Source organism: Cheilinus undulatus, linkage group 1 (assembly GCF_018320785.1).
Source record: "Cheilinus undulatus linkage group 1, ASM1832078v1, whole genome shotgun sequence".
In the NCBI taxonomy this organism is placed as follows: domain Eukaryota; kingdom Metazoa; phylum Chordata; class Actinopteri; order Labriformes; family Labridae; genus Cheilinus; species Cheilinus undulatus.
The window spans coordinates 35,137,233-35,160,038 of NC_054865.1; the positions used below are offsets into that span (position 1 = coordinate 35,137,233).

General features: G+C 40.6%; 1 protein-coding gene across 2 annotated transcripts in view; it reads right to left on the reverse strand.

The window, feature by feature from the left end:
- cgnl1 (cingulin-like 1) overlaps positions 1–22,806 on the reverse strand; it is a 37,595-nt gene that overhangs the window by 11,733 nt on the left and 3,056 nt on the right. Inside the window, exons 2-11 of one of the 2 annotated variants that reach the window (XM_041783611.1) lie at positions 20,151–21,807; positions 19,535–19,629; positions 17,911–18,016; positions 17,379–17,468; positions 15,316–15,452; positions 14,092–14,227; positions 12,759–12,971; positions 1,385–1,591; positions 390–494; positions 146–298 (exon numbers count right to left, since the gene is read on the reverse strand). In XM_041783611.1, the coding sequence (XP_041639545.1) occupies positions 146–298; positions 390–494; positions 1,385–1,591; positions 12,759–12,971; positions 14,092–14,227; positions 15,316–15,452; positions 17,379–17,468; positions 17,911–18,016; positions 19,535–19,629; positions 20,151–21,755 (2,847 nt within the window). In that variant the 5' untranslated portion in view covers positions 21,756–21,807. Of the gene's footprint in view, positions 1–145; positions 299–389; positions 495–1,384; positions 1,592–12,758; positions 12,972–14,088; positions 14,228–15,315; positions 15,453–17,378; positions 17,469–17,910; positions 18,017–19,534; positions 19,630–20,150; positions 21,808–22,806 lie in introns of both variants that reach the window. The other variant, XM_041783604.1, reaches the window with a different exon arrangement.

The window sequence follows — 22,806 nt, forward strand, 5'->3', positions numbered from 1 at the left end:
ATGCATGCCTGAAAATATCTTAAATCAATATTTTAAAACATAAACAAAATAGCAGTTGAAGCAATAATAGCCAACCATCTAAGACTACATGTACAGATGTTAGCAGGGATCTTTGGCTGCGTGCTACAACCCTAAATCCACCCACCTCCCTCTGGAGTTTTTCCACTGTACGGTCCAGCAACCTCCTCTCATCCTCGATGTCATTCTTCATGTTCTTGAACTGCTCCTTCTGAGCCCTCTCCTCAAGTAACCTCTCCTCCAGCTCCTTATGTTCGAGGCTCAGTTTGGTCAAGTTCCTCTATAGAAAGAGACAATGTTAAAGATTTGATCCTGCCAGTGATAGACATCAACATTTTTTCTGCATGAAGCGTTAGTAGTGTTGATCCTACCTGCACATCCTCCAATCGAATGGTCAATGCGCGGTTGGCACGTGACATCTCCTCTTCTTGCTCCCTAATTTCAGCCAAAGATTCTTCTAGATGTTTCTTGTCTCTCTGTTAAGTAGACATGTAAGACTTTCATATCACATAATGCGCTAGATATGCAGCAGAACCACAGCATGTACATTGTATAGGGTGACTATGTGTCCTGATTTGTCTGGGACGGTCCTGTTTTCAGGCTTTGTGTCCTGTGTTGTGACTAAAATCTATAAAATCTATAAAACACCAATATGTTCTGTTTTTGAACAACCCCTGTCTTGATTTTAGCCAATGGAAATAGGAAAATACCAAAACCTTGCAACATGCAGCAGGTCTGCAACACTTTTTCTGAATGGTCTGTATAAATTGCAATCATTGTCGTTATCATGAAAGCTGCTATTTGACCAGTAGAAAAACATAACTGATGTAAGTCAAAGCTCACTCCTGATCTATCGGTACATGTGCCAATCAACCTCGGTGCACCGAGTAGACCTGCTACGGAACAACAGGTAGACTAGCTGTCATGCTACAATGGAAGTTGGTTCAGAACTCCAGGAGAGGAAAAACGTTCTTCACGTAAAGAGCATGCTGCATTTTGTGTATTTTCAGTTTTTTCCAACATACAAAGTCAAGTAAGGTAAATGCTGGTGACATGTAACTTCAACAGGCTGCTCAGGAGGTCATCTGTGCAAAGAACCTCAAGTTATATAGCTATTTAGCTATATTAGTAGGGAAAGATTATACCTTGTTTAAAACTTTTTTTCTAAGCGAAGACCACAAATTCTCTATGTCAAGACCTGCACTGACAAAAAAAATCACTTACCATTTGCTCATATATGCAGGTTTGTGGTAAAAATTAAGTGTCTCTATTTGGAGGATTAAAAATATGGTCACCCTAGTGTAAAAAAATAGCACAACTTTCTGTTCTATGACTGGTGGTCTCTCTGAACATCTTGACCCCTCACCTCCAGACGGCTAACTTTATCCTCCAGTCTGCTCTCCTGGAGCTTGGCCTCATCAATGATGCGGTTCAGTTTTGCCACCTCATTTTCCAGCTCCTGTGCCCGCCTGCGTAGCCGCTCGGCCTCCTGGGTTAGCCGTTCAGCTTGACCCTCCGCTGCACCCTTAGCTGCCTCCACTTCAGCCTTCTCACGCACCACTGCTGTGCTGCTCTGTAGATCAGAACGAGACACGAGGTGTTCAGCACAAAGAGAGCAGGAGTCTGTGACACTCAACAGAAAGTGGAACAACAATGCATGATGGAGCGTATAAGACTTCTTTTAAATGCATGATGCTACAAAAAACTTTAAGTGTTTGAGTGTCTTCACCTGTGTTTTGTTGCTGTGGGGAAGCAGAATAAAGTATCCTCCTCTATATAATAAACCACAGATGGAGGCAACTATATCAGAACTTTCATTCGCTCTGCTGTTGGGGGGCCTGTTAACCTCTTACCCTGCTAGGGGTAAGAGGTTAACAGTGCAGCCTCATGTGCTGCAGTGACATAGGTTTCAGTCATATCCTTAGACCAGCTCTAATGCTGTCAATCCAGGTTTATACTGTGTTAGTTTGCACTTGTAACAACATGGCAGTGCTAGAGTTAACAGGGAGTCCTGTGAGCCCCCTGTGTAAGGATAAAGTGTGGGCTTTGGCTTTGACATTTCAGGGCAAAGAGCTTAGCAAAAAAAGACCTAAAGATAAACAGAATTACAGTTCAGTGAGACAGAAGGAAACAAAGACAAAGAAAACTGACAACAACGGGACAATCAGTCTGACAGATAACAGGTTTCAGCTAAGATGACACCCTTCCAGCGAACGACAGCACCTGTAGACAACAGACTCGCAAAAGTTTGTTTGGAAACAGGATTTTTTGGACAGGTGGAATGTCAGGAAACCGGTTAGTCAATTTCATGTTTCTCTCAGGTATGACTGCACTTGTGCACCTATCGGTGTAGGAATACAGAGGATAACAGAAAAATCTTTTACTGATTCACTATAAAGCAAAGCAGATTTAAAAAGCTTTCGTTTTGGATGTTTAAGGTGTTAAAATTGTGAAAGGTTAATCAATCCCAACTCTTACATCCAAGTATGTGGCAGCAGGCCTTGAAAACTGACTGACTCAGCTGCATCACACTCAGTGACACCCTGATGAAAGAAGGCACAGAGAAATGTGTTGTACAAACAACAGAACTAAAAACTGTTAAAAAATGACCTCAGGAGACACCTTTTTTGTAAGATTACAGGATGAGGAAGATAAAAAGTGTGAGCCTCTTTGACAGTAATATATCAAAGGATTCCCAGAGAATGACTAGAAAGAAGTTATAGAGCAGATTTAAGTTGTTATGAGCTTTTCATGATACAGTTTTTGGATTCAATTCAACTTAAATGTGCTTTTTTAAATAAGTGGACAACTTAAAAACTCAAGTCCGCCCACCGTAGTAATTTCCTTTGTGACAAATGTGAAAGGCACTCATTGGTGTGCTTGCCTGGTCATCAGCCTACTTGAATAGAGGCACATCCTGTACTAGAAAGGTGCCGGGTGCCTCCCTGCCTGAGTGGTGACGGGCCAGTCGGACCTGTTTCTCCTGTCACCACAGAGCCACCCTCATCTCTGCCTCACTGGGTCGCTTTGTTTGGTTCAAGGAACGAGAAACCCTGTGTACAATCGATACAGCCAAATCCACTGTAATAACACTGGTTAGCTTTGAGGATTAGCCAAACCAATGAGGATATAAGAAAACAAGGAGTAGATAAATAAAGTAAGTCTTTACAGTGACTAAATCAAAATTACACACGTTGCAAATGTTATGTAAGAGTTTTATAAAGCTATTCTAAAGTGGAAATACCTCTTAGTACAGTGCAGCAAAATTATTCTGCAGCATGAACTACCATCTCCAAAACCACAACTTGTTATACCCAGACAGAAGTCCAGTTTTCTGGCTGATACATATGCATATGTGCTGGTCTGAGACATTTTTTACAGTTTGTTGCAGCAGCTTCTAAGTGTTGATTTTTTTTTTTCTTAAACAGCTCATAAGCACAGCTAATATGACCTCCACTTTCTTGCACATGAAACATTCAGTAACCTTGCGACTACTCCTTTTACTTTTACCGTTATTTGATTGGCTGGAAGCTCATGAATGTAAAAAGGGGGCTGAGCAGCATATGGGGCAAACACAGCTTTCCCTACAATAATAAAGCATTGATGAAATGTGTCAGGATTGTGCTCCATGTCAACAACATGAACAACAAATCCGCCCCTCTGCCTGTCCCATTTCCCACAATGGGTCATGCCACTTCTAAACATGTGCAGAGTCACCCAGCTGGAAGAGAGGGGGACCCCGCTGCTGCGCAGGAGGAAGGGGGACAGGAAGCGGTAACAACACAGACGTCTGTGAAGTGAAGTGTTAAAACGGCTTGAGGATTGATTAACTTGTCTTTAATTGTGGGACAGACAGTTAAATTTCATCTTTATTGTTACTAAACATGCATTAAAAGTATTTAAATTTTGTATATATTACAACATTAGTTTTTAGGTTCCATATCAGGTTCTGTAAACATGTTTTCATTCTTTATATTTTAAAAGATGAATGTTAATAATTGATTTAATGCATAACTAAAGCTTACTTTATTAGCCATTAGACAATAATTTGTGTAATATGTTTCTCTCAGAAAAGCAGACTGCAGTGTTTTACAACAACATAACACTAAGAAATAGTAATAGTGCATGTAATTTTCCTCCTCAGCCCAAACTCAAAGTTTGCCTTGGGTCCTTGTGTGTACTCAAACTGTTTGTCTAAAGTTGCACATTAACCAACATTGTGCAGTCTTTGAAGCCTGGTACAAACGTTGAAAGTAAAGTATGTGCAGGTCGTGTGCTGTGGTGAAATCTTGGCTCTCTCACTTATTCCTACTAAATCAGCTTCCAGCATAACATAAGAGCTGATTGTGTAAAAAGAAACAAAACCGCAAGACATCAGCAACAGAAATCCACAACAGAGCAGTGTTTGGATCATTTTCTGTGTTATTCCTATATTCTCATGAACTGCTTTATACAGAATAATACAATCAGTATCAGAAAATTCATAAAACCACTGTTCATTAGCTCTCGTACTTATTGCTCAGCTGCAGGCCACTGGGTTTAAACCTGGGATCAGAGACCCTCTGTGTTCCCCTACAAGAGTACATGGGTCATTTAAGGCTTTAGAGTTACTATATATGGACAGCTAATTCTCTCAAATATTAAATTTTTTCACAAAGCCAGCAGCTAATGTGTTATTATTCACCCCTCCCCATTCCCAATGCTGCTCTGCATGTGCTGTTTTCTCTATTTGAATGAAAACATGTTGGGAGTTTTTTCCCCATAGTTTCCCCCGCACACGACCTGGAAAACCCTGCAAAATGTTCATTCCCTGACATTCAAAAGGAATGGCACAGGATAAAGAAAGAAAGCATAATAAGAATGCAAATATTCCTACTGAGAATCTGCATTGTTACTACTCTCATATGTTTAAACTAGATGAGATTATATTTCATTCATGTTGACACACATGATACTTCAAAAATACAATGGGCTCCTTTTGAAACTTAATGAATCTGACATCAAATATATACTGTATATTTAATATGGATTCAATTTAACCAATAAGTTTGCAGGAATGACATTTTTTGTGTCATTATTCATTACAGAAATCAGTGGTGTTAGCACGTCAAATCAAAAGCAATACTAGTGGATGTAGCTGTAGCTTTTTCACGTGTCCAGTTTGACTGCTGCACTAAGCTGCAGGTACTCCAAACCAGGATGAAAATATGAATCATGACTTCCTGCTTCTGCAGCTGCAAAAACATGCATACTGAGATTTCACTTATAAAAACAGACCAGCAGCAACTCTGACAAACTTGTCCGACACAAAATGAAGCTCCTGCAGGATTCCACTGGGACATGATTTTCTCTCGCATATCCTTTCTCCATCTTTCATCTGGAGATTTTCCTCTCTCTTCCTGTTGTCAGTCCACACTAACACATTTTCAGTCTCACAGTTGTTTCCTCTTTTCTTGTTCTGTCAGAGCTCATACAAAAACATAATTTATCAGGAGATATCTGCTCAGTTAAATTTCCTTCGGTGTCCAACAAACCAGATATGATATTCTCTTATGGGCCAGTTGTTGCCAATTGATTTAAACTGTCCCTGCACTAACCCAAGCATCTAGTATACTCTCAAACAATACTTTCACATTCACAGCCCAACAAGTTAGGGAAATGTTTGATATTCCTGTTTTTAGATGACTGGTCTGGAGTAATAACCAAAACGCTCATTTGTTGTTACATGACTTCTCATTGAAATAGGAGTTATTAACTTCTGTCCCCACAACATCAGACTAAACAAAGAGATTAGAGTTTTGCAAAGATGCTAAAATATGCATGGCAGGCTAAAATAAGCCTTTTTAATTCTTGTTAAGTCTGTCTAAAGACACACCAACACATAAACAAGCACCGTGACTGCACTAGACTTCTATTTTGTGTTCAATGGTTTTTATTTACTCCAGCATGAAACTTCAACATCAAACTGATGACCAACTAGAGTGACATACAAGTAATTTCCTGTATGTTATAGCACTACTGCCTTTGATCCTGAACTGAGGGGAAATCTGAATAAAAAAGTTCATTGTTAGCGGTTTGAGCTTGTGTTCACGTTTCCATTACCTAGTTTGAGTTACAAATACAAATAAAGAAGGAATCGAGACCTGAAGTTAGCACCTGATCTGAAAAGAAGGACTGAAGTAGAAATTAAAATGTGACAACTGAGAAACACTGGTATCTCTTTGGTCAAAAGAGGGTCAAATTTGGACTTGACCTAAGAGAAATGGAAACAAAGTCCTGTCTTTCAAAGCATAGGTGTATGGGAGGGATTGATTATGACAGGGAATTTCACAAATAAGAGACCAGGTGACAAGGATAGTAACCTTCTAAAGACAATGAGGTTTCTAGTAAAGAAAAGGGTTATTTAAAAAAGGAATTACTCAAAAAAGTTGTTTTTGTTATTGCCAGGAGTCCTCCATAATTTGTCAGCTGGACTTTTGGGGATTTTTACTGTTGACATTGTAAACAGGAGATGTTGACAGCTACACCACCACTGCCATCCTTGTACAAAAAACATGGATTGAAGACATTTAAAGTGACTTAATCAGAGTGGACTGGTTGAAGAGGACTGAAGAGGTTTTCCTGATAATAATAACCTTTATTTAGAGAGTACAAATAAAGTCAAAGTCACGAAGTGCTTTACGAGACAGAGAGACACTTCCTTAAGTCAGCACTGATTGTGCAGAATAACACTGAAAAAAAATATACTTTTTTTGAGTTCTTGGGAATAATTTGGAACAAACTGTAGTCTGTGATGTCCTAATCACCACTTTAGTAGAGGTGTCCTGTAACTAAAAATGTTAAATTAAATCTACTGCCTTTTTGTTATGACCTGCCTTTTTGTTATGATCCAGCTCGTTGGGGATAAAAATGGTCACATAAAACCAGACGGTGTGGATAAAAAGCAAAACTGTGCTAAAAGCAAAAGGTGAAATGAAAGGAACAGAGAGTGCTGCTCAATCAAGTAAAACAGAATATCTCTAAACAAGTGGTTTAATAACAAACTAACTACTCAAAGTAACACAGGAGAGGGGAAGGGGATTTGGCCATAACACTCTTATTTTGAAGTGATTCAGCAAAGACTTTTTAATCCATAAGCAAACATAGCCCAACGTTTCGTGTTTTGTAGATTATTTCTTTGTTGTCACAATGCTTCTTGGCAATTAATCTTATTCCATTGGAAAATCTGTTTATTTCCCAATTAAATGGTGCCAAATTTGTAAGGAAAATGCATTTTTTGGGATGAGCAGCAGAGCCAAGTATGTGGGTTGTGCCCATTAACAATTTGCCAAATCTTCTCTGCCAATGCCAAGCAACTTTTTTCTGCTGTTGATTTTTGTTTGTTGTTGTTTGGTGGATTGGATGATTGAAGTCTGAAGGAAAATAAGATATTGGCAATTTCACAGTTTATTAATTTAACAAACAGGAGCCTCAGTAGCGTGTGAAAGAACCATACATAGCCACAACAGCCTGGTACCTCCTCATGCTGGTCACACACTGATTGTGGGTTGGCATCCCATTCTTCAACCAGCATTCCTCGCAAGTCAGCCAGTGCGGTTGTGTTGATCACTCTGATGCCAACAACGCGCCCAAGCTGATCCCACAATTGTTCAATGGGGTTGAGGTCAGGACTGCTGGAGATGCCGCCCCATACCATCACATTGCCTCCAACAGCAGAACAAGCTGTTTGGCATTGGCAGAGAAGATTTACCAGATTTTTCATGGTCACAACCCACAAACTCAGCTCTGCTGCTCATCCCACAAATGCATGATCCTTAACAATGTGGCACCAGTTAAAAGGGCAATAAACAGGCTTTCCAACAGAATAAGATTTATTGCCAAGAAGCATTGTTACAACAGAGACATAATCTACCAAACACAAATGTCCTTATTTTTTTTACAAAGTTTGAATAATATAAGACTGGATTGTGCATGTACTAGATCTTAAAAAAATGAAAGAACATGATTTAAGACAATACACAACATGTATGTTACAACTGTCTCTTTAAAATAATCCCACCGATTTAAGGGCACTGATTAAAAAGTAGGATTTGTTGGCGCGCCGGTAGTCGAGTGGTTAAGGCGCATGCCATATACGCAGGCGACTCGGGTTCGAATCCGGCCCGTGGCACTATTTCCTGCATGTCTCTCCCCGCTCTCTCCCCTGTTTCCGACTCTATCCCCTGTCCTATACTATCAAATAAAGGCAAAAAGGCCAAAAATAAATCTTTAAAAAAAAAAAAAAAAAAAGTAGGATTTGTTGAGTTTAATTCTTACTGACTCTTCGGCTTCAGAGTACTAAACCTCAATCAAAGACTCTATAATATTTCAACTGAAAGAACTAAAGGGGAAAAAACTCCTGTTTCAGTTTTCCAGGCCAAAGGCCAAAGAAGACAAAGTCTGACTAAACCCATCAGCAAGAGAAGTAACGCCCAAATCCAAATCCCACACCACAGCTTTGCCGTCTAACTACAGATTTTACACAACCAAGTTCTGATACATGTCCTGAACCTGTCAGCTGTCAGCTATATAAGTGCAGGATCAAAACTACTGAGTCATTAAAATGATGAACAAATGAATAAAACAGTTGGATAATGATTCATTATTCCACAACCAAATGGTGTAAAACAGCACAGAACTTCCAAACGTGTGGTAAAAGATGTGAAAATGAGAAACTACTTTAAACTTGCCAAGAAAATACACTAAAAATGAACTAATCTCAGTATGATAAGCACACTTTACTTGATTTTTTTTAGTTGTTTTGGCAGATTACGCTCTGGGAACATCACTCCCAAAGGCAGGGAGCTAAAGGGACAACAAAAATCCAGGATGTTTCATATTGCTGTAACCCTCATAAAACTGAAAAGAAAGATTTTCATAACTCATCGGTATTTCATTCCTGATAATAAGTAATGTTATTAATTAATCCATGGAGTATCATTCAATCTATTTGAAAAACTCAAGGTTGAACTCATATGAAGACTTTATTCTTTGGCATCTCTCCATAATTTCCACCCTCACTTGTTGCCCTCAGTCTCCATCCTCCACTCTCCAGCCGCCTGTTAAATCAGCTCCTAATGCTACGCCAGGAAATACAGCGCTATCATCAAACACGCAGACTCATGCAGTAGTCTTTACTTTCAAAACAAGCCTGAGGGGGAACTCTCCTCCGGGCTACGGAAGTTTGATGATCAGACAGTGAGACTTCAGTTCACACGCTGGTAGAGATTACTCGAGAGGCAGGCAGAGATACGAACAGCAGTGACACGGGCTAGAAATGAGCTGCATTTAGCTGAGAAGAAGATCACTGCAGATTCTTCTGAGGAGACTGGGGAGTTAAGAAATTAAAAGTACAGCATTTGGGATTGAGGTTACAGATGAGAGCGTGATAACAATGTGGCCGCTGTAGCTTTAGGCTGGAGGTGAAACATAACAAGAGCTGGAAATGGAGAGATAAGAACAAGGCTGTGTCTTTACAGTAAGGAACGGAGGGTTCAGCTCAGGCCTCTTTAAGCCTCTGACTCTGACAATCTGGAGCTCTGCGGAGATGGGAATGCAACCGCTGCACCCTGAAGAGGCAGAAATGAAAAGATCTGAGCCTCTCCAGCAGGTCAGAGTCAGCACACTGTAACAGAGCTGTAGCTTAGTGAAGAAGGAGGTCTGCAGGGAGCACATTCTCCACTCTGACCCCCACATTCCTGGAAACAAACCTTCCCTTTTCTCACCGCACCTCATCTGTCCACATGCTCTGCATACCATCACATGCTGACACTCAAACATCAAGTCCACTTCCAACTGTGCAGACTTCTTTGCCAACAAAATGTGGAAGAACTCAAAAATAAACAGATTTATATCTTCCCAAGAAAGTATGACTCACATTTTTCAACCTTGATGAAATTCCACACATTTCATCTCAATGAAAAACAATGCAGCTTTCAACTGACGACACAAAACAGGCCCCCCGCTCCTTTCAGGGGGTCAGCCACGCATCCCCTTTTCTACAGCACACTGACCCACTTATTCAGCAAGTCCCAACCCCCGCTGCTATTATTGTGTGAAACAAACTCATCATTCATTATCAACTGAGGTCCACAATTACCCCCACTCTCTCAGGGTGCAGAGAGAAGAGGGGGCACAACGCAACTCAGGAACAGCAGCTCATTAGATTAGTGATGGCTTGCCACTGCAATTAACTGAAATACAGGACGATTCAGTGCTCCAGTTTTTTTGCATTCTTCTTCACATGGGCACCACAAACGTCAGGGCCGCTAAACAGGGGTAGAGCAGCATTTTGGTAGGAGGTGGGGCAGAGGATGCACTGTTCACTTTGGCCCTCTTGTCTCTGTTTGACACCCTCACGCAAAGTCGAAGTGTACATGATATAATCAGCGGTTTTCCCTTTTATTGTGAGACTTTCTCATAACCAGTTACTCAGCCTACTACCCCCATGCTGGGAACATTTTGGACTTCAAAGACCTGCGGGTTTAATTTAGCTCTTTTCTTTTTTGTCCGGGTGTTTATGCAAATCACACTGTGTAATCTAATAACATAGAAAGCCTTAATTCATTACTGACATGCTTGCAAATTGCTTATTATGAAGCCAGGACTGCAAAATGATTTAATTAACATGTCTTTTAGATGCCAAATCATCAGATAAAATAATTTATTTTTATATAACCCAAACACAATCTTAAGGTAAAGTGAAGCATCAGTAGTGTTACTGTACAGCTAACTTTCAGGTAAAATGATAAATCCAGCTGTTGCATATGGTCTAACCTCAAAAGGCAATAAAAACAAGGACAAAAGAAGGAGGACTCTAATATCTATGAAAGGGAACAAACAATGACCTCATCTTTCCAAGTGTTTACAAAGCACTATGGGTAAACCCCCGATAACATGCTCCCCTGGGGGAGCAGTACCTCTGGTAAACTAAAGGAAGTGTTCTTATTGTGACTCAGAGCGTCGCTGCATCAGAACCCCCACCGGCCAGCAGGAAGCCCAGAACAAGGACCACTTCCACTCTCTGAGACAAACAGGACACAAGGGAGCCACACAGTGACCTGACAAAAAACAAAGTGTCTTTACTTTGCTGTCTTTCACTGCTGGCTATCTCCTCTAAACTAAATTTCCTCCATTTTTTAATAGATGAACAGTGAAATTTCCCTACTCCAAAGAGAATTAACTCAAAATCATTCACTCTGTGTTTCTAGGGTGTCTATCATTTGTAATTTCTTACTGCTTGGTTCATATATTTAAATGCTGTAATTGTCATTATCTGATCCGTCCATAGTGTTCATTTTAAATTAAACATGCATATACTCTACAAGAGGTTTAAATTTTTTTTTTCATTATGTTTCTTTATATTTGCAAATCTGTTTTTTTAATGCTTCTGCTCTATATGCCTTAAATTGCCCCACTGGAGATAAAGTTTTTTGAACTGAATTTGAACTGAATTGATCTGAATTAATCCTCTCCTCATGGTGTTAAACAAAACTGATCTACAGGAACAAAGCCTCTAGGACATTCAGCTTTCCAGATGCACAATTTTTGTTAACGCAGCAAATTCAGCGTTTCTATAACCTTCAGTTGAAACTTGAAATGAAGCAACAACACTGACCCTGCCAGTAAGGCAACTCCTCACAGCTTCATACACGGATAAACGTCTCTAAATGTATCATCAAACATCCCTTTTCCTGTAAAAAGTTCCTCCCTAGAGGAGCAAGTCGAGATAAGAAAACACCTCCACACTTGACTGCTTTGAGAGGCTTCCCATGAAAAGTGATGACTAGCTGCTTTTAACTGTTACACAGTGTTACACTTTCATTTCAACAGCTTGCTCTTTTGACCTGGCTCAAGTGTGTGAACTTGAGTAATTTTCTCTTCTGACTAAAAAGCTTGTTCTATGCTGATATGCATCTTTAAACTACCATTTACCATTAAAGATTGGATGGGTGTTAATCTGCAATCACTGATCCATATTGAACACAGCAGAGATGCATTAAACTATCTATTCATCAAAGTTTAAAATCCATGCATTAAAAAGCAGATATCCTAATGGCTTAACAGAAATATGAGAGAACTTAATAAATACTGAATAACCAAATGCTACCTTGCCTTTCAGCAGCACTCACAGCCACAGAAGTAGTAAAGACGTTACAGGAGACTAAAGAATAGCATGTTCATAGCATGTTGTTGGGTCTCATATATTTTAAATTACTTGTTTTCTAATCTTAAAAATTCTCTGCTCTTATCTTACACTCTGATCTTTGCCTAGTTTAGTAAATTGAATGTTGACTTCTTTAATTCAACATTTTTCCACATGCAAACGCTACAGCCAAAGAAAAAAGGGCCTCTTTCCCCTCGTCTCCTGCAAATCCTTTCACAGAAATAAGGTGTTCCTGATTTAAAAGTGCCAAACCATCCCTGAATAAAGTCCATCCAGCATGTTTTGAATCCAGAGTCTCAGTGTTTTGACACTCGAGTGCCACAGATGTGAAACCAGTGAAAAGGTGTAAATTATGTCACTTCAGAGCAGAGCTCAAATATGGGATGAAAAAAATGGTGCGATTTTAAATGCAAAACACACAGAGATGCACAGTTTCAGCTCCCCTGGTGTTGGGGGAGGAAGTGAAGGAAATGAGGAGGGAACACGTTGGAGAAGGGAGATGGAATTGGGGGGTGTGTGGGGGGTGGGTGATTACCTGCTTGGCCTCATCTAAAGACGTTTGCAGACGACTGATTTCCTTCTCATACTGCTCTTTCATCTTGTCCACCTCCTGATCATGGGCAGCCACTTCTTCCTTCAGTGCTCCTTTCAAAGCTGTCAGCTCTCTTTCTCGCCTCCTCAGCACCTCCTCCTGCTCCTCCTTGGCCAAGAGAACCTCCTGCATCTCCAGTTTGAGCTGCATCATGTCCTGGGGAAGATGTGGTCTATTTTTAACTTTGAAAGACTTCACAATTACTGAAATCACACCATAAAAACACTGATTAAAGATGTTATAAGCTGTGTTAGAGAAGACACAAAAACAGAATGTAGATCTTTACGGCAGAATAAATAAATGATTCTAGGTACACACAATTCTGTTATTCCTCACAGGTTTAATGAAAGAGCTTGTTCAAAAATCTAACATTAAATCTTTTCACAGATGATCAAAAAATGTACCTCAGCTGCAACCATTTCCAACTTTACGTTAATAATACTATTTGTGGGGTGCAGATAGCCTAGTGTCTGGGTCGTGCCCCATGCACATGGTGGCCTTAGTTCGAGTCCAGCCTGTGGCTCTTATCGAATGTCACTCCCCACTCTCTTATCCCCATTTCCAACTCTATCCACTGTCCTACCTTTCTATAATAAAGGCAAAGAAAGCCCAAAACTGAATCTAAAAAGACACTCTTTGTCTGCTATGCCCTTGATTTACTGTGCTCTAAAATAAAGTTTTGTCTTTGTTTGACTTAGAGTGACACAATTTAATCGCACTATAATCTGCCTCTATACTATATGTGCATGTTAGTAATCTTTATTCATTTATGACGTTTATATTAGTCATGTCTAAATTCAGTTTTATTGTGAATTTTATGATAACGGCTTTATGTTGCTAATGTTCATTTTTTGAAATTTCAACTACTTTTTCCCCATCTCTCTGACTATGCAAAGTATCTATATCTTAATGCATCACATTCATGAAGCTGCCTTGCCTTCACCATAATAGGTTATTACAGTTTATCAATAAAGACTTAAGGAGCCAAAATATTATCTGTGTTATCTGGATGTGATGATCAGCACTGTAAAATGTCATAGGATGTTGCAAATTATCCATACAAGCTAATAGCTAGCCTTTTTTCATTAAATCTAACATCTAAAAAGTGTGAAAAACAACAATCCTAAGCTTAAATTTACCTTATGCTTTATATATTAAGTTAAAGTATTGAAGAGGAAGAATAGTAACCTTTAAGAAAGGTCTGAGAGTATTAGCCATACTGACAAAAAAGCCAGTATTTTCCACCACTTGAACAATAAACACTGTGCATTACCACCATAATGGCATCTTTCTCTCCATCTGACGTTGACTTCTTGGCCGTGTCGAGCTCGTCATGCATCTCTGACAGCTGATCCTGCAGGTCTCTGATCTCTGTCTGGTATTGCTCCCTCTCCATCTTCACCTGGAAAAGCCTGACAAGCCACACTACGTGTCACAATCCAGAACAGATACTCTACATACAGTACACATACACCAGCACACCTGCTCCCTAATTCACACATACAAATGGCAGCACCTGTGCTGGGTCTGAATGTGAGGCCTGCAGAGCAGAGGTTAAAATGAAAACCTGAACCTGGCAAAGCAATAATGTCTAAACTGTCTCTGCATGACAACACTGAGGGGGGCGGTGATAAGTGATGTGAGGCACCTGAAGCAGACCCCTACACAGGGGTGTAGACTACAGCTGAACATTTACTCCTGCTGTAAGAGACTCAGAGCTGAACGACAGGGAGCTGATTCCTTTTGTTTGATGTACAATCAACCATCCCATAAAGGTAGAAAAACAATAATTACGTCAATGTTGCTCAGTAATATTTGGTATTCAGCAGTTCATTCTGGGAACCAAAAACAGCTAAGCTGAAAATATAGACAGTAATCAGCTAATAAACTTAATTTCAAATTGAAGGAACAAAAAAGAGATCAAGTAAGTGATTAGGCAGACATGTAAAGGAAATAAGTGCTGTCAAATTTAATAGCCAATCAGTCACCAAGCACACTGTAACATAAAGAACTGTCTCTTCAACAAACAGGACACACAATAAGCTGTGCATGGTAACCACTTCAGTAACTATCAACATACCTGAGTGGATTCAACAACAGACATCCTGATCTGGTTTTAGTGTTACAGTCAGTGCATTCAAGTGTCAGAGAATGAATAACGAATCCGGATAATTATTATTAGTATTAATTAACGTATGACCCAGGGAAGGTGTCATATGTGACATAATTCTTCTGATACAGCGTTCCTTCATTTAGCAGCCAACTATGACCCTCATAATCATCAAACATAGTGGTTCTCCTTTAGGCAGGTTCCCCAAAAAGAACAATCACATTAGCCCCCATCAGCTTTCCAACACATTAATGTTCTTAGTATTCATTTTTAAGTAGAAAGACTGAACATATATCTGAAATTGACAACTTAACTAGATAAAACCTTAAAGCCACCCTGTTATATAAAGCTAATTCTTAACATTTTCTAGAGATGTCACTCAGCACTTACTCTTCGACTGTGGTCTGGAGCTCAGCCTCTGTTTTGGCAAGTTTTTCCCTCAGGCGCTTACACTCCTCTGCACTTCGCTCCAGGTCCTGCTGCAGATCCTTCAAACCTGCTGCTGTCCTCCTGTCCGCTTGATTTTTCTGATGGTCAAACAAACAAATAAAAATGTTCACATTGTAATTTAAATAGCCATAAATAAAGCTTGTTGACCTCCTCCACAGAGGTATTGGTATTTAGATTATATGGATGGTTCATAATCAGTGTTTGTTAGGACTATTTCCCCCTGCCAATCAGTTTAGAACAGCATTTCTCAACCTTGTTTCCATAAAGACACCCTTTAAGAATTAAAAAATCTCAAGACTGACTGCTGAAGAAGGGGGTTGCAAGTAAACAGAATATTTTGAAAATATTTTTTAAATTGTATATTTTACCAATTTTTGTATTGAATTTATGCAAAAACTACTTAAATTTAAAATAAAACATGGTTACTTGGTGAGATTTATCAAAGCAAAGTTTTTAAAATCCTGTTAATGTAAGTCTGCAAGTGACTATTCTTGAATGTGCGCAGCTGTGTTCAACCTAGCCTCAGTCACCCTTCAGAACAGTGGGGATCCCTGGTCTCTGGCACTGTTATTTTGGGGTTTGTGGGCTGAAAAAACTGGGAACCCCCTAGTGTAGACCTTAAAATTGCTCTTTGAAGCATTTCTCACTTGTTGAACATTTGCCAAATAACAAGAAACACATGATTCATTTTCTTATCTTACTACTATAATTGGCGGTGTGTCCGTCCATCTGTCTTGATTTGCACGCCACATCCTTGCTCCAACTGTCCTTGATACCACTCAAAAATCTTCTTGGGTGTACTTGTACAAAACCATGCCATGAAAAAAATTTTAATATGCACAAATGTTCAATAAAATCCAACGATGTTGCACCCTTCGTTTGAGTTTCCTCCCCATCCCTGATTACTCACTTCCCCTGAATAACACATACGCTCACTCCGTCCCCACGCTAAAGAGGAGACAGCCCATGCTCTCAAACACACACATCAAAGACAGAAACTATGACGGGCCCATGAGTCTGCTGAAGGCACGATTAAGCTTCTTCAATATTGTTCCTACCATGGCTATAGCTTGCTCAAAGTTTTGGTGAAACATGACAAAAGGTTAAGTTTACTGCTATGTAGCATTACTTCTTGCTTTTATGTGACACAGCTGTTTTGTGTTTGCGCGTTTTAAAGATAAATGTCATGTGTGTATTCATACATATGGTAACATCAAGGTATGGATAGCAGCACTGGCCTATAACTTACTATTAGGTCTGCCAGCTGTCCCTATAAATATGGAATCGTCCCATATTTGATGTAAATAAATGTTAAAGTCAAAAAAACAAATCTGTGTTTCAACTGCAGTCTGTTTACACCAGCCCCTTTGGTTTTTAACCAGTGTGATGTTGCTATGACTAATGGTTATGAGTCGATTATTATTACTGAGTGTTAATCTACAGATAATCAGACTTAAAGACAACTGGAAAGTCTTTGGGCTTCATAATGGCCATGAATATCTCTTTCACCTGAGATAAATTTCAGGAAAAAGGCATATGAGACAATTCTGATTATTTAAGTTGAATCATTCTTGGCTGAATCTAGAGCATTTTGAATGAATCCCTGATGATGACAGGAAGCACCCCAGGGTGCTGTGGGACCCCAGTTGAGACAGGCTGTCTTAAAATATCACAGGGGTGGATCAAAACTATGTGAAAGGTAATGATGACCGTATTTAAATGAGCTATAAACTTTTTCAAGGACAAGTTTTCTCATTAGCTGTACTCACTTTAAATCAACCTTGACATCATAACTGCATTACCGTCAAAACACTGCAGTGTCATCAGAAAGGGTGAAAAACTGAATAGTTTAGCTGAACCCATCAAAATGTACCTTTGAGTTAAGCCTAATCAATTCTCCTTCTTTCCAAGCAAACCCTTTAAAAAGGGTACCCTTAAAAACAAGTATAGAAACAAACCAAATGAACAGGTTGGTATCAGAGTTGTGGTTCTGCTGCTGTTACCTCCAGTTGTCTCTTTACTTCAGCCATCTCTTTCTCCAGTTCAGCATTTTGGACCTGCAGTGCTTTAGTCTGTGCAGAAATGTCCAGTGACTAAAAAAAGAAGAACATTCAAAATTGATTATGCTTTTAAGGTCCAAACTTGGCATATGAACTCTGTCTATAGCCTTCAGATAAAGGGTAAATATTCACTTGTCTACAGTGTCTCCTATACAAAGCAAACAGTCAGTGAGTTAAAGTCTCAGATAAATGCAATTTAAAAAAGGTCCCATAAAGTTACTTTAAAATACAATTTTATGATAATGATCAGGCAGAGCTTAAAGTTAACTTTTGAAAGTTGACAACAGGAAGTCTCCATTTGAGCCCCAGCAGGAAAGCAAATCATTGTTTAGAAATCCCAAATCTATAAAAGCATGAAAAAAATGACCATTCAAAAAAAATGCCATGAAAAAAACAAATGACAGGGAGGTTATATTTTAACTCATTTGTTCTTGGTCTGTTCATGGTGCACAATAACAATGGCGCAATGTCTCACCTTGTTGTCACCTTGCGAACCTGCTGTAGCACGAGACTTCAAGGTCTGTATTTTCTCAAAGACAAGGTTGACCTTTCTCTTCGTTGTTTCATCACTGTCGTTACTTCTGTTGACACAAACATTTAATATATTTAGACACACTACAAGCTGAAATAAAAATCACTTTTCTCACTGTTTTGGGGATCAGGATTTAATTCCAGGCTGTTCTGGGAACTGAGTAATTCATCCCTGCTTAGAAAGGGTCAGAGAGGATCATGCTGCTTTGATGTGTCACCTCTCGGCACCAACAGCTTCATTACACCCGTCCACTAAACCTTGAAGCACATGAGCGGAAGAATCAAACATATGGGCACTGTAATGGGATTGTTGCACAGTCTAATTTCATCGCTTGGTGGAATTAGACTATAGAGGAAGCATTTCTAGTCAAGCAACGGTTTTGTTCATGTTTTAATTACTGAAACAAAGGCAGGATTATGATGAAGCCTGGATTCTCAGCACTTTTGGTCACGAAACCAACCACACCCAGAAAAATAAAAAAAGAGACCAGTCATAGCATTGTTAAATCTCTTCACATCAACTTCTCAAGAGTTAAGAAAGGCAGCTTTGTTGTTTAGTGTTAACACTAAGCATTTCTGAGTTTACTGCCAGACATTTGAAAGCACCACAGATGGGAGCTTTTTTTTCAACCCACAGAGCAATTTTTAATCCTCCAGCTAAAGTGAAAACATCAGAATCCACAAATCTGGAGTTACACCACTTTCACATGACAGCAGTGATGTATTATTTCAATAAATTTTGTAGCTAAGATACAGAAAGCCAACCCCCTCCCCAAACCTCTCCTTTGTTCATACAGATGATTTCCATTAAGCCTCTATAACCCCTGTTGGTGAATGTTTGTCTTCTGGGCCTTGGGAATGTAGCTCAGTTACAGCCCCAGCAATTCCATCTGTGCTTCCTTTCCTTTGTCCTGTGACTCCTGACCTGTGGCCCGACACACCCAGACAGTTTCCTGTTCTGTTTCTGCATCGAAGAAAACCTGCAAACTGTGTCTCACTGTACAATCAACCACAGCTATTGTTATCTCTGTAGAAAACAGGCATGCTTTTAATGATGTTCTCCAAAAACAGCTCTTGACAATGACTTTCTACCCTTATCAAGACACTGTTAAGAATGCAATAAAGTCATCAAATTTGACTCCTTTCTAATCTGAACCTAATCTAACCTTTTAACCCCACATACCTTTCCCTACCATGCACTGGGTGTCTGATTTCAGACACAAACATTCAAGAATTCTTCCCCAAATTTCACACTGAAGAAAAAGAAAAGCAGAGAAAAGTGGGATTCTGCAAGAAAACAAACTCCAGACAGCTGGATCACTCCCAGCCTGCATGGGAGGGTAAGAAAAGCACATTCTTTCACTTTTATCACATGCAGTCCAAGTCTGATAACAAAACCATTTATACGCTCCCACAGAACGACTCCTCCTTTATGATGCATGACCTTATGGTGCAACATTTTTGCTACAGAGTGAACGATACTTCTATTTCATGATTCAAAGATGAAGACCACGAGTAGAGAAAGCTAAATAGTGCATTTTAAAAGTAGAAAAATGAAGCAAACTCACCCTTCTTTGAGGTAACTGAATAAAATTTGTTTTGCTGTCTCTTCATTTGTTTGTTGTGACAGCTCCTGCTGACCTTTGAGAAGATCAGGCGTTGCCTAAAATTGACAGGAAATAAGAGGGAGATCTTAATTAAGTTAGAGAGACATTAAAGAGGGAAAAGATTTTCTTCTTCCGTATATGTTCCTGGAATAAGAGCAAACAAATTTAAAGTTAACGCTACTGTAAGGAGTTTTAAGATGGTTATGAAACAGATTGAAACTAATGCTGATGCCTTAATATGTGACCTAACAAAGACTGCAAGATGATCAAAGACAAAATTGACATTGACATTTTCTGTAATGTCTATCACTCCTGCCATGGGGTAGGTGTCAGACAAAGGGAGTTAAACAGCAGGAACAGCCTTTGTTTACATTTTTGAAACTAAAAACTAACAAAAACCTCTTATGCATGCTGAGGACAAGATCAACAATGATATACGAGGCACCACTTAGTCCACAAAGGACAGTAAAGTCAACTCAAACTGACTATTCCTCACAGGAGCTTTAAAGTAAAGATATTTCAGATCCTAAGTGTAAGATGCTATCATGGAGAGGCATCATTGGCTGCAGGCCTTTACCTGAACATCTGCCTCTGCACTGGACTTTTTCTCTGCAACAGAGGACGGCTTTGATAGTGATGTTGACAGTGATGACGATGAAGTCTTTCCAACTGAAGAGGTGCTATCCTCCCTCTCTTTACTTTTAAATGTCGCTGAAGAAGAGCCTGTCGGTGGCTTTTTGTAACCCTGAATGAAGCCAACACCTTTAGAGATGGTGCTCTGGGGGGAGCCAGGTGCACTGGTGGCCCGAGATGAAGCTCTGGAGTCAGTCCTACCATCCACAGTCGAGATCCACGAGTCCTGACTGCCAGCTGATTTCTGCAGCCGTAGCTGTGAAGGACGCAAGACGTGCTCCACGGACATACCTCTACGGGAGCTGAACTCATCCAAGAAGCTTGAGCCATCTCGCAGGCCGAGGGCACTGTCCACACTGCGTGAGCGCTTCCTGTCCTCAGGATTGATCCTGTTCCTGCGCCCTGCTCTTCCTCTGCGCTGCTGGCTGCCATCTTTACCATCAAACTTGTCTATGAGCTCGTCCACACCAGGAATAGACCCTGTGTCGATGTCTCTGCCTGAGCCAGGATGGAAAGGGATGTATCTGCGGTTCTCATGGCGGTTGATGGTGTCAGCATACAGGGCATCCATCTGTTCATCATACAGGACCTTAGACGTTGAGGATGTGGAGGAGTGGCGGGAGCGTGAAGAAGTCTGAAGAACTGGCCCACTGGAGTCGGTCCTGCGTAGGGGAAGGACGTCAGGCTCACGGTGGGTACGCTCCAGGCTGGAGTCAGCGCTGCTCATGGTGCTGGAGATTCTGCCTGAGGACTTGGTCTGCTCAGTTGTGGGACTAGACACAGTGGGGGGTGTAGGCTGTGATGGAGGCTTAGTTGCAGAGCTTTGCTTGGACTGAGTTGGACTAAGGTTGGCGAGTGGTCTCGACTGTGGTTGAGCCACTTGTGTCTGAGGCCTGCTCTGAGGCTGAGCACGCTTAACTGAGGGCAGAGACTGGGACTTTGGAACAGGTTCAGGTTGCCTCTTTTCTTGCTGTGTGGGAGCTTTGTTCTGGTCCAGGGAGGATAACTTGGTGTGGGACGGTGCAGGTATGCCAGATACCTGCTGTTGGTTCCCAGTCTCAGCTGGAGGTGGAGACCTTGAAGGAAGGCTATGGAAACAATCGAGGTTCAGGGAGTTGGTGTCGGGATCATACGGCTGCAGGATCTCAGGATGCTTCTGAAAGTTCAGGAGAGTGGATGCTTTCTTTCCTTGTGAATCTGCAACGCCATTTTGAGAACCAGTGTGATGCATCATTTTCTGAGACCTGTACTCCATGAAGGGGCTGTTGGATCCAGCCTCCTTCCCCCCACGGAAATCATACTCCTGGTAGTTCTCAATAAAAGAGCCCTCTGAGTCAAAGTACCCGTTACTGTTAGGGTCAACATAGGAGTGAGGACCCCTGTCCTGATTGTTGAGGACTACGTACGGGTGTCCATCGATACCCTGGACACGGATGCTGAGGCCGTATGTACCCGCTCCATTGCTGTGGGGCCTAGAGGGGCGGGACGGCTGAGTGTGTCCCCGCTGTGGTCCACTGTGAGGAATGCCAGTCACTCTGTACGACTCCATCAGGAATGTAGAAGGAAAATAAATCCCTCTCCCCGGATCAGGTGGCCCACCCCTGCAAACAAACATTAAGGCAGGCTGCATTAGTCAGGGAAGAGACACTACATAATTCAGTAATATCAACAAATGTTTCCTAGATCCACACTCAGCCTCTAATGAAACACTAAAGCCTCGCCACATTTCATTAAGTCGTCAGCTTTCATTTTCTTTTTTATGTTTAGTCTTGGAAATGTTGTGTTTTCTCTCCACAGAGATCTTATCTTTCAAACTGCTCTGCTAATGAACTCAGACTAAAATGAGGAATGAGCAAATAAGCTTCCTGAGTTTCCTGTATCGTCTAACATAATTTACTATCTCTGACGATATGAGTCAATGACAGGGACATTCCTTTAAACAGCTAAAAACCTGAGTGGTGTTACAGGTGACTAACAGGTATGGTAGGACTAAATGACTGTTTACTGTGCCTGACAAAGAATATAGGTTAAACAGGTTAAGAGGAAGGGATTGAAAGATAATACTCCAACATGAGTCAGTCAGACCGGAGAACAATACCAGACCTCTGTCATCTCAACTCGGCCTTGGGGGTGGGTTTAAAGTGTGTGGGTGTATGTGTGTTTGTAAGCACATACACAGCATAGTTGTCCTTGTAAATGACAGTGCAATTTGCAGCCCACAATCATGGAAGGCGCCACTAAAAGACAGCAAAAAAATCTAATTCTGCGAAATGTAGTCACATTTCTGATAATTGCATGGCTGTCAAAAGTTGACGGATCTGCAGGCGGATCTTCACAACACAGCTGGTAATAAATATAAAATCTTAGGGCATATTAAAGTGAGGCTCTAAATGTTCCTCAGACATGTTTATTCATGGGAAGCCAGTGGAGACAAAGCCATCAGCGGCCACCATGTGTTTCACTGGACAATAGGCTTTTAGCAGGTTCCTGTTTGCTTTGCTGATAGCGACCCTTTTTACCTGTTACAATACAAAAGAAAGACTGAGATGGGCCTGCAAAAAGGAGGCTGATAAGACTGACAACAAAGGCAAAAGATGTTT